This window comes from Arvicola amphibius, chromosome 3 (genome assembly GCF_903992535.2).
Source record: "Arvicola amphibius chromosome 3, mArvAmp1.2, whole genome shotgun sequence".
Classification (NCBI taxonomy): domain Eukaryota; kingdom Metazoa; phylum Chordata; class Mammalia; order Rodentia; family Cricetidae; genus Arvicola; species Arvicola amphibius.
Window position 1 is genome coordinate 176892871 of NC_052049.1, and position 14339 is coordinate 176907209.

At 38.9% G+C, this 14339-nt stretch overlaps 1 protein-coding gene across 5 annotated transcripts in view; it reads left to right on the forward strand.

Annotated features, from left to right (window-relative positions):
- Lrrfip2 (LRR binding FLII interacting protein 2) overlaps window positions 1-14339 on the forward strand; it is a 113081-nt gene that overhangs the window by 12590 nt on the left and 86152 nt on the right. For all 5 annotated transcript variants that reach the window (XM_038322642.2, XM_038322646.2, XM_038322643.2 and 2 more), the window contains exon 3: window positions 7741-7889. In XM_038322642.2, the coding sequence (XP_038178570.1) occupies window positions 7800-7889 (90 nt within the window). In that variant the 5' untranslated portion in view covers window positions 7741-7799. The remainder of the gene's footprint in view (window positions 1-7740; window positions 7890-14339) is intronic.

The following is a 14339-nucleotide window of genomic DNA, read 5'->3' on the forward strand; positions in this document are numbered from 1 at the left end:
GTGATATTTTATTTGTGGTTTAATAAATAAAACTTGCCTGACACAAAAACATGGATAAAGGTTCTGGGTATGTAACTTGGTCATCTAGATATGCAAGGCCTTGGCTCGCATGTCTAGCACCACAACCATCAAAACGGTGGACAAGGTACAGAATTTTCATTCAGCTGTTCTCATAGACTAAATGGATCACTCTTCTATTTAGTTTATTGCTATGGTCTTGAAGCTGGTTATTATAAAATTATTGTTGCTTTTTGTATATGTATTATGTGTGTGTGGTATTCTTGTGTGTATGCATTGGTGTCCATGCCTATGGAGGTTAGAGATTGAAGTCAGGTTTCTTTAGTTGCTCTCTACCGTATTAAGACAGTGTCTGTCTGTGAACCTGGAGCTTGCTTATCACTTATCTAATTAGCTAGCTTGCCCCAGAGATTACATGGAGGCTTGGGTGGAGAGGTAGCAGGGGACACATTCACTTGTCCTTTATATGGCTGCTGGAAATCCAAACTTTTGTTCTAACCCCTTACTGCAAGGGCTTTAGTTTCTAAGCTGTCTTCCCAGCACGAGTTGATGCTTTTCTGCCAGGAAACAACTCTGTTACAGCTGTTAGTGTGAGGGTTAATTAGCAGTATTAAAGCTTAAAGGTGAAAGTGTGAATGTATTCATTGCCTTTGTTATTATTTATATGTGCATATTTTCGCACATTTGCCAACTTAGTTTTATATGCCATTTTCCATCTTTTCTACTGAATAGGATATTAAATTTGTCTCTTCTTTTTCTGTTTACCTTCAGTTTTCTGAGACTGCTATTTATTATGTGGTGTCTATCAGCTGTGACTTAAAGCTGTTAATGTCAGCTCGTGCCATTTTCTGTTTTGTTTTATTATAGATTAAAAAATTTGGACAGTCATATTTATTCATGTAATTTTTGTTTATTATTAATCTTTTTTATTAAGTTTTTAAAAAGATTTACGTGTCTGTGTTGGAATATACATGTAAGAGTCAATACCCTTGGAGTCCATAGTTGTTGGACCACAAATGCTCGTCACTCAGTATGTGACATAAAGTGGTGCCATCCTTGTTGCCGCAAGTCCTGCCTCAGCCTTCCATAGCTGTGTGCCACTACACCTGGCTTGTTTTGTGTTTGAAAAGGTACACTTTCTCACCTATCCATCCTTGACTCAGCTAAAGGCTAAATATATCTAGAGAATTGTCTTCTGAGCTTTTCTTTGACACCTTTGTTTTGATACTCTGATTTCACAACCTTCTTTTTTTTTTTTTTTTGGTATCAGTGATAACATAATTTTCTGTTGCATGTAACAATTTATAGAAACTTATCTGTTTGAGCTTCCAAATGACACTTGTTATATAGGAATGAATTTAATAAAGAAATGCAAGACCTACACATTGAAAACATGATATTGCAGACAAACTAAAGAGGACTAAAATAACTGAAAAGAATCCCATTATTATGGGTTGGAGGCTTAATATTATTAAAATTATTCCCCAGTTGACTTATAAAGCCATTTGTTATAACTCAGGGTGCTTTTTTCTTTATTTTTTTTCCAAAAAATGACAAATTGTTCTTAAAATTTACATGGAAGTGCATAGGACTCACATACCAAAAACATTAAAGTTACGTGTTGTAAGTTGGATGACTCACTTTTTCCAATTTTAAAATGTGATACAATGCCACACTAATGAAGATGATGTGTTACAAGCATAAAGAAAAATACATAAATTGATGGTGTGGAACCAAGTACCCCCCATCTGCCTTTGCTTTTATAGCCAGGTGACACAGAGTTCTATTTAATTATATTATTAGTGTGTGGGGGTGTGGAGTGGGTGGGCAAGCCATGATTCAGGTGTGTGATAAGAGAATAACTTTTGTGGACTTGGTTATTTTTGTTGTACCTTTACATGATTTTGGCCCACCACCTGATTTTTTTTTACAAGATAACATGATATTTTACTAGAGAAAGAGTAGTCTTTTCAACATGTAATGCCAGGACAAGTAGATTTTCACAGACAAAAGAATGACGTTTGATCCTGGCCTTATGCCATATTAAAAAATTAACTTCATGAATAATAGACGCAGGAGCAAATATTGTGACCTTGGGTTAAGCAGTGGTTTCTTGAATACAGTACCAAAAGAAACAACAAAGGAAAAATAAGTAGACCTTCCTTAAAGTTTTTTCTTTTTACATGTGTGAGTGTGTTGCTTGCATGCATAGCTGCACCATGTGTGTGTAGTTCCCACAAAGTCCAGAAGAGGACATCAGATTCCCTGGGACTGGAGTTACAGAGGTTGTAAGCCATCGTGTGAGTGCTAGGTATTGAGCCTGGGTCCTCCAGTGGAACAGCCAGTTCTATTACCTGCTGAGCTATCTCTGGAGCTCGTATTTCCCCTCCTCCTTCTCAGTAGAACATCATTACAGATAGCTAGGTGGTGGCACTGCAGATATGGCTCAGCAGTAGAGTGCACTGCCCTTGCAGAGGACCTAGGTTTGGCTTAAAGCACTCACATGAGATGGCTCACTACCACCTGTAACTCCCGTTTTAGGGGTACAAGACTCTCTGGCTGCCACAGGCACATGTGCGTATGTGTATGGAACATATAAATATAAATCATCTTCAAAAAGAAGGATAGATAGGTTGTATGCTACCTTCTCTCTGACATTTTCCACTTTGATTTTTCCTATTCTCTTTTGTTCAGCTACAAGGCAATGGCCATATCATACCAAAAATGCCTCACAAATTTTTGATAGCCATCTTTTTATTTTTAAGATGGGAGTCTCATTATGTAATCTTAGCTAGTCTGTAACTAACTCTGTAGGCCAGGCTGGCCTCAGATTCACAGAGATCCACCTGCCTCTGCCTTCTGAGTGCTGGGATTTTAAATAGCAGGTATTTTTAAAAATATAGACCAAGTAAAACTATATGACTTATTTTGTGAAAAACCTCCTCCGTATTAATTGTATCAAAAATTTTAAATCAATTACATGTTTCTTGTTTTTGCTTCCAGCTTTGTTCTTTGTTACCTGGTTTATATTGTTCACTTTCACTTATTTATAATTGTTTTAATGTATGTGGTGTATATGCACATGTGTGTGGTGCCAGAGGAGATGCTGGTTCCCTTCTCTGTCATTCTCTACCTTATTCCTCTGAAACAGGGTCTTTTGCTGGCCCTGGAACTAGGTTGGCAGCCACCAAACCCCAGTCACCTTCCTATTTTCACCTCCTGTAGTGCTGAAGTTAAAGGTACAAGGCTACACCCAGTTATTTTTTACAGGGGTGCTAGGGATTTGAATTCAGGTTCTCATGCTTAGACACTAAAGACTCTTACCCACTGAAGTAAGGTCTTCCCCAGACCTTTTTCTTGCTTTGTATTTATTTCAGTTTTAAGTCTCTATCTTTAATGATATGTAATTTTTTTCCCCTACTGTTTCATTCTCTGAGATACTTCAACAGGCATAAAGAAAGATGGCCATTTGAACAATACTAGAAAGCAGTTTGCTTATAGAGGTGCAGAGAATGTATTTGTTGGTAAAAGTACATCATCCAAGTTTGGGTTTTCTGTGGTTCATAACTGATTATTATAAAAACTGTCTCAGACATATAACCCATTACTGTTCATTTATAGAATAGTAGGGTTAGCAAGAAAGGAAATACAACCACTGGCCTGCCATCTTATGAACAGAGGAAGTGGACAGATTATCTCTTGTGTTGGGTTTGGAGGATAGTGTACTTTCAGACCACAAGACTTAAAAAGACATTTTTTTAACAGTGCTTAGGCTAACCCTGTGGAGTGTAGGCATAAATAGAAGCCTAGAAAAACCATTATAGGTTCTGATGTTGTTTGGGAAGTGAGTTTGTGTTTAGTTTCCCCTTCCCTTATTCTGTGAATCCTGGGGTTTTATCTTATATAGTTATTTTCTCTTTTGTTTATTTATTTATTTTTTGAGACAGGGTCTCACTCTGTAACCAAAAACATTTGAACTTGAAATTGTGAGAGACCTGCCACCAGGCTCAGCTATATTTAAATAATTTTCATATCTTTTTCTCAGTTTTTTGATATATTTTTCATATCTATGGATTTTACAAATGACTTTCTCATTTTATGTATTAATCTCATTTGATATTTGTAGAATTGGTATCTTGAACTAATTCTTTTCGTTCCTCTCTCTCCCCCTGACCCTTTTTTCCCCTCCCAAGACAGGGTTTCTCTGTGGGATGGTCCTGGCTGTTCTGGAACTCGCTCTGTAGACCAGGCTGCCCTAGGGATCACAGAGATCCGCTTGACTCTGTCTCCCAAGTGCTGGGATTAAAGGTGTGCGCCATGACCACCCTACCATGATCTCTCTTTTAATTCAGGGAATTGGACCATTCTTTCCTTTGCCAATCACTGTTTTTCAAGTGCATATGTAACTATTTGTATGATATTACCTTTACTTTTTTCCAAATAAAATGTTTTAAGAAATATAATTCCTCAGTTTTCATGCCTTTTGTTGACCTAGTCATTCATTCTTCTCAACCATTACATTCCCCAGATACGTTTTTAAAAACATTTTAAACCATACAGGGGAATTGGAATAGTTGTAACCGAGTGCAGTGAACTTGCCATCCGATTCCATCACTTTGTCTTTGTTGTTGTGGAAATAAGGAGCAGAGATTGGTACGTTTCAACACTGCGTTTTAGCTTGCACATCATTAGCTGACCTTAAAGCTCATATAGAAGTCTTTCTTTTTCTTTTGAGACAAAATTTATGAAGAAAAATCTACACAGATTTTAAGTTACCGTTGAGTAATCTCTGTAGTTCTGTTTCTACGAAGACCTGCTGAGGAGACTGAAAGCCTGCAAGGCTGCCATCTCCAAACTCGTGTTTTTCTATGCTTTCAGAAGTAGACTTTAAATATCATAAAATACCTCACAGTCTTTTCTTTTCATCACATAAATGTCCTTCACAGTAAACTAGTTATAGTCAAAAGTATTTTCATTTTTTTATAGCTCATTCTTTGGGTCAATGAAAGTCTTTAGCTTGGCTAGTGGTGTCACATGTACATGTTGAAGATAATCCAAGGCTATCTCTGTTTAGTTAGAAGCTTAAAACTGTCACCAGCATAGTGATATAGTTCTGTAACTCAGGTGCTCAAGAGGATGGGCAGCATGGTGAGGATCCATCTCCAGAGAAAAAAGAAAAGGGCCCGAGCATGCAGCTCATTCATATAGTCCTTGCCTTATCTGCGTGCAGCCTGGGTTCAGTCCCTAGGACTATACTGTAAATAAGGATGAGGAATGGCCTATTGTCAGTTTCATGAGTTACATAATTAAAAGAGGTAATTAAAGTACTTTAAATAGTCAGGTCATAGTGGCACACACCTCTAATCCTAGTACTCAGGAGGCAGAGGCAGGCGGATTTCTGAGTTTGAGGCCAGCCTGGTCTACAGAGCAAGTTCCAGGACAGCCAGAGCTATACATAGACACCTTCTCTCTCTCTCTCTCTCTCTCTCTCTCTCTCTCTCTCTCTCTCTCTCTCTAAAGATACTTTCTGGAATGATTTATTTGTCTAGATATATTTATTATAATGAAGGGGTAAGTCACCTTCAGTGTTAATTTGTTGTTTTATTTTCAAGAAAGGGTCTCACTGTGTCCCTCTGGCTTGGAACTCAGGCTGTCATCAAACTCAAAGAAAAATTTATCTGCCTTTGCCACACACCCCTCTTTCCCAGTAAAGGTGTGTGCCACCCGGCCTGGCATCCACCTTTATTGACAAATATAAACCAGTTTGGGACTAGAGAGATGTCTCAGCAGTTAAGAGCTCTTTCTGCCATCAGACGACCGAGGTTCAGTGCCCAGCACCCATTTGGTGGCTCACAACAGTCTGTTATAACACTCTAGTTCTGGGAGGTCCACTGCCCTCTTCTGGCCTCCTCAGGCATTGGGCACAGATGTGTTACATAGACATACATTCAAGCAATTACTCAAATCTTAAAAAAAATGTAGGCCAGCTCCAGGGAATATGAAGTCCTATCAGAAGGTAGGACTGGCATGAATTTTCTCTTGGAAAAAACATCTTTGGTGGGGTGTTTCTGCTTAATTTTCTTGAACCAAGTAAATTAAAGTACATTAAAGCCACTTTTATTTTTAACATAGCCTGTTCTAAGGAGGCAAACTAACTTGGGTATCTTGGTGTGTCTTATTGTAATATGTCTCCAGCTTCTTCTATTGAAATTAGGAAAAACATTTAGACTTACTGGATGTTGGGTTAAATGAGCTGTTTCTCAGCAGTGTATCTAGGAAAAGGGGGGCATGCAGTTTGTCATGCATTTTACACTCTGTCATGCGGAAATTTTTGGGGTGGTCATGATAGAAATTGAATCCAGGGCTTCTTCCCTGAACTGGACCCTCTCATGGGCATATTCAATCTCAGATTAGGTTGTCTTCATTATCCTTGTTATTAAATTCTTTAAGAAGAGTTTGTCTTTCCTCTGTAAATAGGTGTATCTAAAATAACAATTGTAATAGATCCTAGATATATTCTTTTTAAAAGTATAATTTTATTGGCATATAGTCATTGTATATAATAATGAGATTCATTTCTAGATAAACATATATACATTTCATATACATATATATTTTTTACTGTGACTGCGTTCTCTCCCATGCTTCTTCCACTTTCCTTCCCCCCATGTTGGCTTTTTTTGTTCCTTTGAACCGTTTTGCTTCTACTCCCAGGTTTTATATATATGTATTTATTATACACACATACACACATATGTAGGTGGATTTTTTTTCTTTTGGCCACCTGCTCACAAATAATGACACAGAAACTTACTGTTAATTATGTGAGCTTGGCCTTACCTTGGACTTGTCCTACTAGCTCTTATAACTTAAATTAACCTGCTTATACTAATCTATGTTTTACCATGTGGCTTTTTACCTTTCATTCTGTTTTCCAACTCCAAGCTGTGTCTCCATGGTATCTCCTGTGTGCCTCGATTATCCTCTTCCTCTTTGCCTGGAAATCCCATCTCTCTCTCCTGCCTAGTTATTAGTGTCTAACTTTTTATTACATCAATCACAGTTGTACATCTTCACAGTGTACAGATATCCCGCATACATCCATGTGATTTTGTGTACATAGATGCACTCTTAGTTGTCGGTGACATGTCTTGTCACAGTATCTTCAGCACTGTTATACCTGGCAATAGCCAGGACTCAAATACTATTGCATGGACAGTGTTGCTTATAATTAACTTCAGAGTAACAGAACTTCAGTTACTTGTTCTGCGTGTTGTGCTTTAATTGGAATTGATTTTTAAATTACACTAAAAGACAAGCTTGCCTTTCTGTTACTTTAAAGCTCAATATTAAATCTTGTTGGTATATTCTAATACTTGGGCTGAATACCTTTTCTGAAATATCTTTCATGATTGGAAATAGATTTTAGAAAAAGTCATATTAATTTTATATTGTTAGGTACAATTACATCTTGATTACAGTTTTCTGAGCTAAGATATTCTTATAGATTGTTGTGAATAGCTTAGTGAAGTTACCAAGTTGGCAATTGATATAAATTTAAATATTCTAAAATTCACTGAAATAATTTAGTAGCAGAAAAAGGAATTTAGTCCCTGATTTCCTTGAGGAGAGATAAAGTTGCAGTGTCAAAATTGAATGTTCAACTATGCCTTATGATTCTGCAAGGAAAAAATTCTAACTTACTGTTTTTGTTTATTTCAGGGCTGAACACAAGTAAACTCATTTTTCAGAGTTAAAGAATTATTTAAAAAAAAAACAAGATGGGGACGCCTGGTTCTGGAAGGAAAAGAACACCCGTGAAAGATCGATTTTCTGCAGAAGACGAGGCTTTGAGTAACATCGCTAGAGAGGTGTGTGCTGGGGAGCACAGATGATGCTCACAGGTGCTGGGGAGGCAGACTTTTTTTGTCAGATAGCTGTTGGATATTTGCTAGGAACAAGACATTATGTATGACTGGCCTCTCACATACAAATAAATCTGTCCTGGTAAAATGTTCTTAGATTTGTATCACTTCTGAATTTGATTTTCTGAGAATTCATCTGAGATTAAGTTTTCATTATAATTATGTGGATTATGTATGTTTCAGCACCTCACTTAGGATACTTAAAATTTGGAGTTCTGAGAACTGTGTTGTGACTCACTGAGCCTCATAGCTCCCAGAGCTGCTCGGTGAATTTATTTACTATCTATCTGTCTGTCTGTCTATCTATCTATCTATCTATCTATCTATCTATCTATCTATCTATCTATCATCTATCTATCTATCTATCTACCTACCTATCTAGTGTTTTTTTTTTTTTTTTTTTTTTGAGAAGCCCAGACTGGCCTCGAACTCCCTATATAGCCAATAATGACTTTGAACTTCTAGCCCTCCTGTGTCTACCTCCCAATGCTGGGATCACAAGCATGTGTCACCATTATCTGGCTTACATGGTGCTGGAGCTGGAGCCCAAGGGCTTTGTACATGCTATGCAAGCAGCACCAACTGAGCTTAATCTTGCACTGTGCCAGAGTTGTAGTGTTTAATTCTTTTAGATACTAACAGAGCTTCGAGGAAGTTTTTGTTTCTATTTGTTCATGACTTCAGGCGGGGTAAGAGGCAGTGGAAAGGATTGGGGGATGGGAAGGGACATTGCTTTTGGATTCTTCGCGGCATTTCCTGTTGTATGTGTGTATTTAGGATAGCTCTCAGCTGGGGCTTCTTCCTGAGGCTCCAACTGTGTTTCAGATTCTGGTTGTAGCTGTGGACTTGAAAGGTCAAGTAAAGGACTCATCCAGCATTAGCATTGTTTCCTTTGGTCTTACTGCAGAGTGCATAGTCTTTGTTTCCTCTTGAAAGCTAGCTAGCATTTGAATTATAAATAAAAACATTTAATTGTGATTTTATTTGTATGAAATATCAGGGTAAGCATAACCATAGCTAGGAGCATTAGGGAGTGACTTCTCAGGTGTATGATAATGGAACCTTCTGGAATTTGGTAATAGTGGTGATTGTGCAACTCTATGATTATACTAAAAATACTGAATTATCTACTCTAGAAGGGTGAACTATTAAAAAGTTTTCAGTCAGGTAGGTTGGCAGTGATATCTCTTTGCTATTTTAATATGAACTTTTTTGTTGTTGGTATTTATAAGTTATTTCTCACGTAGGCTAGCCTGGCCTTAAATTCCCTATGAAGACCTTGAAATTTGACTCTCCTAAGTCTATCCTGTTCCCCACTCCTATTGGGAACACAGGTTTGTGTCACCACACCCTTTTAAAATTACTTTGTATTGTGTGTGTCTGTGCACAAACGTGGAGGCCAGACTTGGACGTGCAGTGTCTTCCTTAATTGCTCTTTTCCACCCTTTTATATTTGTGTGTGTGTGTGTGTGTGTGTGTGTGTGTGCACCACCATGTGCCAGTGAGGACAGGACAGCTCTCAAGTCATTTTCTCCTGCTGTGGGGATGGGGCTCAGACTCAGATCATCAGGCTGTGCATCAAATGCTTTTACCTTCTGCACCCAGTTGCTCCTCTACTTCATGTTTTTGGGAGAGAATCTCTCACTGAACCTGGAGCTGGTCCCAGGGGTCCTCTTGTCTCTCTTTCCACTCAGTGCTGGGATTACAGGTGTGCACTGCTTTTTTACGTGAGCTCTGTGGGACTGAAGGGTGGTTTTCATGCTTGCTTAGCGGGCATTTTAGTGTAGAAGCCAAGTTTTGTAGAAGAGTATTTGGAGTAACATTACTGACAAATTGAGTAGGAGAGTATTAAAGTAAAGAAAAAAAGTTATCTAAAAGCTGACCATAAAGTTACTTTAGAAGCCAGATATTTGTAAACTACAAATCAAATGATATTTTTAAAATGAAAAAAGCAGTCCTTTACAGTGATGCTAAGTATTTCTATAAGTTACATACTTTTAGGTAAAAATTAAAATTACTGAAGTGTTTGGTTTAAAACTGGAGATGAATTGGGGAGAGGGTTCAGTGGTAAAAGCACTTGCCCCACAAACCTGACATGTTCAGATCTCAGAAGCTCATATAAAGAACCACATTAATGGAGGACTCTCATTGGCTAATAAAGAAACTGCCTGGCCCATTTGATTGGCCAGCCCTTAGGTGGGCGGAGTAGACAGAACAGGAAAAAGGAAGTGAGGTAGATGGCTCAGTCAGATGCTATGCCTCTCCTAAGTTAGACAGACTGCCATGCCTCTGCTCAGGGAGAGAGATGCGATGGAGCCAGCCACCAGTTCAGACATGCTGAATCTTTCCCGGTAAGACACCATTTGTGGTGTTACAAAGATTATTAGATATGGGTTAGTCAAGATGTGAGTAAGAGGCTGAAATTAATGGGCCAGGCAGTGTTTAAAAGAATACAGTTTGTGTGTTGTTATTTCAGGGCATAAGCTAGCCGGTAGCCAGGTAGATGGGAGCCGGGCAGGAATGCAGCCCGCCTGCTCCTCACTACAAAACCACATATCTGGAATCCTTTCATACTTATGGTGAAATGAGAGGAGGAGGCAGGAGGATTGCCTGAAAGTTTGAGGGCAAGCTAACCTGAAGTATCTAGCACCGCAGAAACGAGAGACCCTGCCTCCGCAAAGTGGAGGGAAGAAGCACTCTCAGAATTGTCCACTGAACCTACATATATGTGCTTGAGCATTATGTGTACATACCACACACATATACACACATTCGTGCCCTGGAGCATATGTGTACGTACTACCACACATATACACAGATCTACATATGTGCCCTAGAGCATATGTGTACATACCACACACACAAGGAAATAAAATTTATTTTTCTGAAAATGTGGAAGCATCCCCCTCCCCCCATTTTTAAACAGTCACACGTGATGAGTGGTGCTTTGGGAAGGAACTGAAGCCTCTAGAAAGAGCCACAGACAGCCTTCTTTTTCTGTAAATGTGTTTATTATAATTTATAGAATCTCTTAAGTGTTTAATATAGCTTGCTCATATCCATCCCTCGTTACTCCCAACTCCCCCACAGCTCTGTCTATCTCCCTCTCAACTTCATAACCTTTTTTTTTTTAAATAGCTCACAAAGTCCAGTTTGGGCTGCCTGTATGCACATGGGTTGGGTACACTTGTGGGAGCATGGGCTGCCTATCAGAGATCACACCCCTGAGAAAACTGACTCTCCCTTTCCCAGCAGCCATCAGTTGCCAGTTGCTCTTTAGCTAGGGGTGGGGCCTTGTGAGAGCCTCCCCATCGCGCTGAAATGTTGACTGACTTGATATTTTGTGAGTCTTGTGTGGACAGCCATAGCTGCTGTGAGTTCCTCAGTGGCAAGAGCCCTGTCTTGTCCAGAAGATGGGTTCATAGTAGACTTCCCCAATCTCTGGCTCTTAACTATCTGATTTTCTTTTAGGCAACCTTGATTCTTTTTAGTAGGTGTGTAATATTCCATTGTGTGTGTGTGTGTGTTCTTTTTTTTTATAGGTTCATCTGTTGATTCTGCTTTATTGAATTGCTGTCTATTGCCTAAGGACATAATAGGCATTCAGGCATCTAGGAGAACCAGAAGTTCATAGGTTTTGATTATAGATTAACATCCCGAGGAAAAGGGTAGAAAGAGGTAGATTATGCTTAGGTAAAAAGACACTTTCTACCAGGGCTTTATGAAGTGGCAGCCATAAGAGCTGGTCAGAGCTGATGGTAATGCTGCTATTCTTAGGAATCGATTTACTTTTAGGTCATGGTAAATAAAAGATTAAAAAAAACTTTTGGCAAGTAAAAAGCTTTCTTAAAATGTGAAGAATTATCATAGTCAGCAGGAATTATGAGTATTAATTCTAGCTTTCATTTAAGGCCATAGCTTCTTTTTAAAACAAACATGAACTTTGGTTTTCTTATTTGTTGTTTTTTGTTTGTTTCTCTGATTTTGAGACAGGGTCTCTCTTTGTAACTCTGGCTATCCTGGAACTCACTATATAAACCAGGGTAGCCTCAGACTTACAGAGCCACTTGCCTCTGCCTTGATAAAGGTGTCTGATACCACTTGGCTGTTTTTGTTTGTTTGTTTGAAGACAGGATCTCCCTATGTAGTGCTTGCTAACTGACTGGGAGTTCACTGTGTAGACATGGTCCACCACACCTGGCAATGTTGGACTTCTAATATTCATTCAGCACACATTTATTGAGCACCTATTTTGTGTGGACACTATTGTGTTTAGAGGGGTATGGAGTAGACTATTACAGCAGGTAGCTTAATCTAGAGGGAAATAGACATTGAAGACCACGTAATGGATTCTTCCTCAAATTTTAGATATTTAGCAATTCCTTTTTGTCTTGAGAACCAGTTATCTGTGTGTTGTAGTCACTGGCATTCTTAGAATTGAGGAAATATGTAATATGTGTATTTATAACTTTGTTAAGTGCTTTGAGAGAACAGTAAACAGTTTCATTAGAGATTGTGCCACAGGGGACATGTTTGAGGGCCTTGGGAAGGCTTCCTTGGAGGAAGTGGCCTTTCACCTGAGGTTTGAAGGATGAGGGATATTCCCCAAGGGAAAGGGAGTTGTCAGAGAATTTTTCGAAAGCTTGTGAGGCTGAAGGGGTATGGAGAATTCAAGGACTAACAGCAGTGGCTAACATTTATCCAGTGTTCATTATTGTACACTGTCTCAGTACTTTAGTGAACAGCCACAGACCTTTTTATACATCACCATTTCATCAGAGATTAATATAAGCCATGGAGACATCAAGTAACTTTGCCAAAGCCATGATGCTAGGAAAGGCTAGCTCTGGAATTTCCCATGGTTCCTGCCCTCTTAACTCTGGTGCCTATAGTTTCCTCAGGGTGACAACCAAGAGAGAGGAGAAGAAAAAGGAATTAGCTAATTCAAGTTAGTGGTTTGCAACTGGGGGCTAGTTTTGTTCCTTGGGGATGTTTGGCAATGTATGTAGACATCTGTGTCTGTCACAGTGAAGGGTGGTGTGGGGAAGGTGGCCTGGCAGTTGTGGGCAGAGGCTGAGGATGTTGCTAAACTCCCAGTGCACAGTCCAAGCATTAGCAGGGATGAAGCTGAGAATCCTGATGATAGACTCATAGATCATATTTAGAAGATTTAGTCTGTACTAAAAGCTAAAGCAGAGAAAAATCTTACTTATGATACCAATATTCTTTGCAGGGTAAAATCTCACTACCTTAATATACCTATCTCCTTCTCAATATAATGGTATATCTGATTAAAAAAATCACAGCTGGCTTTGGAGTTGAACTGTGGTTCTTCTTCTCTACATTCAAGCATGTTCTTAAAAGAAAAACTCAGAATTTCTGTCTCTTCTGGAAGAGCCACCTGGTATGGGACAGAAGAAAGATAAGAATGTTATCAAACTCTGCTTTCAAAATTTCTACTTCTCCCCATAGCTATTCTTGCCTCTCTGTTACCTTTCTTTGAATAAATATCTATCAAAATAAAAAAATGCAATGGGGAAATATTGAATGTTTTTTGCAAGGGAGTGACTCGATCAAAAGGATGGCTTATTATGGGTTGGAGATTGTATCACAGAAGAGGCGTCGGTTGTTGAAGGGAGGTGAGTCACGAACCACAGGTAGTGGGGGTGGTTGGAATGGGAAGATAAGTAGTTGGTGCTTTGTGAATAGCTATGGATGGGCGGCAGAGACAGGACTCTGACGAATACATCTGGATAGATGGTAGGGAGCATCAGAATGAGGGGGAAGAGCAAGATTGCATGTTGGCATGTGTTGTATTTCAGGTGGCTATGAGATACCCACATAAAGTTTTCAGGGTGGTTTGAGAATACGGACTGGGAGCTCAAAGGCGAGAGGTGGCTTTCGCAGATACCTGATACTTGGATGTGCTGTTGTATGTGGAAGTTACTGGACTCAATGTGTGGACGCCATCATCTAGGGAGAAAGGTGAAGATGGCTTCTCTTCGCTGAGTCCTAAAGAGTTCCAGGTCAGGTTAGAATTTTATCTTAGACCTATTTTCTACTTTATGTATTTGATTCAGATTATTCTGTGCAAATTGGATTTGTCAGAAAAAAATAATTTCATATGATTCAGAATTACTCCTATTTGTAGTTTAAACATGTTCTCAATGTTGATTTGCAAAATTCTTAAATGATTATGAAACAAGAATCATTTTTTCAGTTATGAGAAGTGAATGCTTTTCATTTCTACCCAGTTTTTTTAAAAAAATCAAAATCTCTTTTCTGCTTATTGATTACTTACTAGCATGTCCTCTGAAAGAGCAGGTCAAAGTTATGACTTTACCCAGAATTCCTCAGGTGTTTTGGTGCATGAGTTGAGCCAGTCTCTGTTGCTCC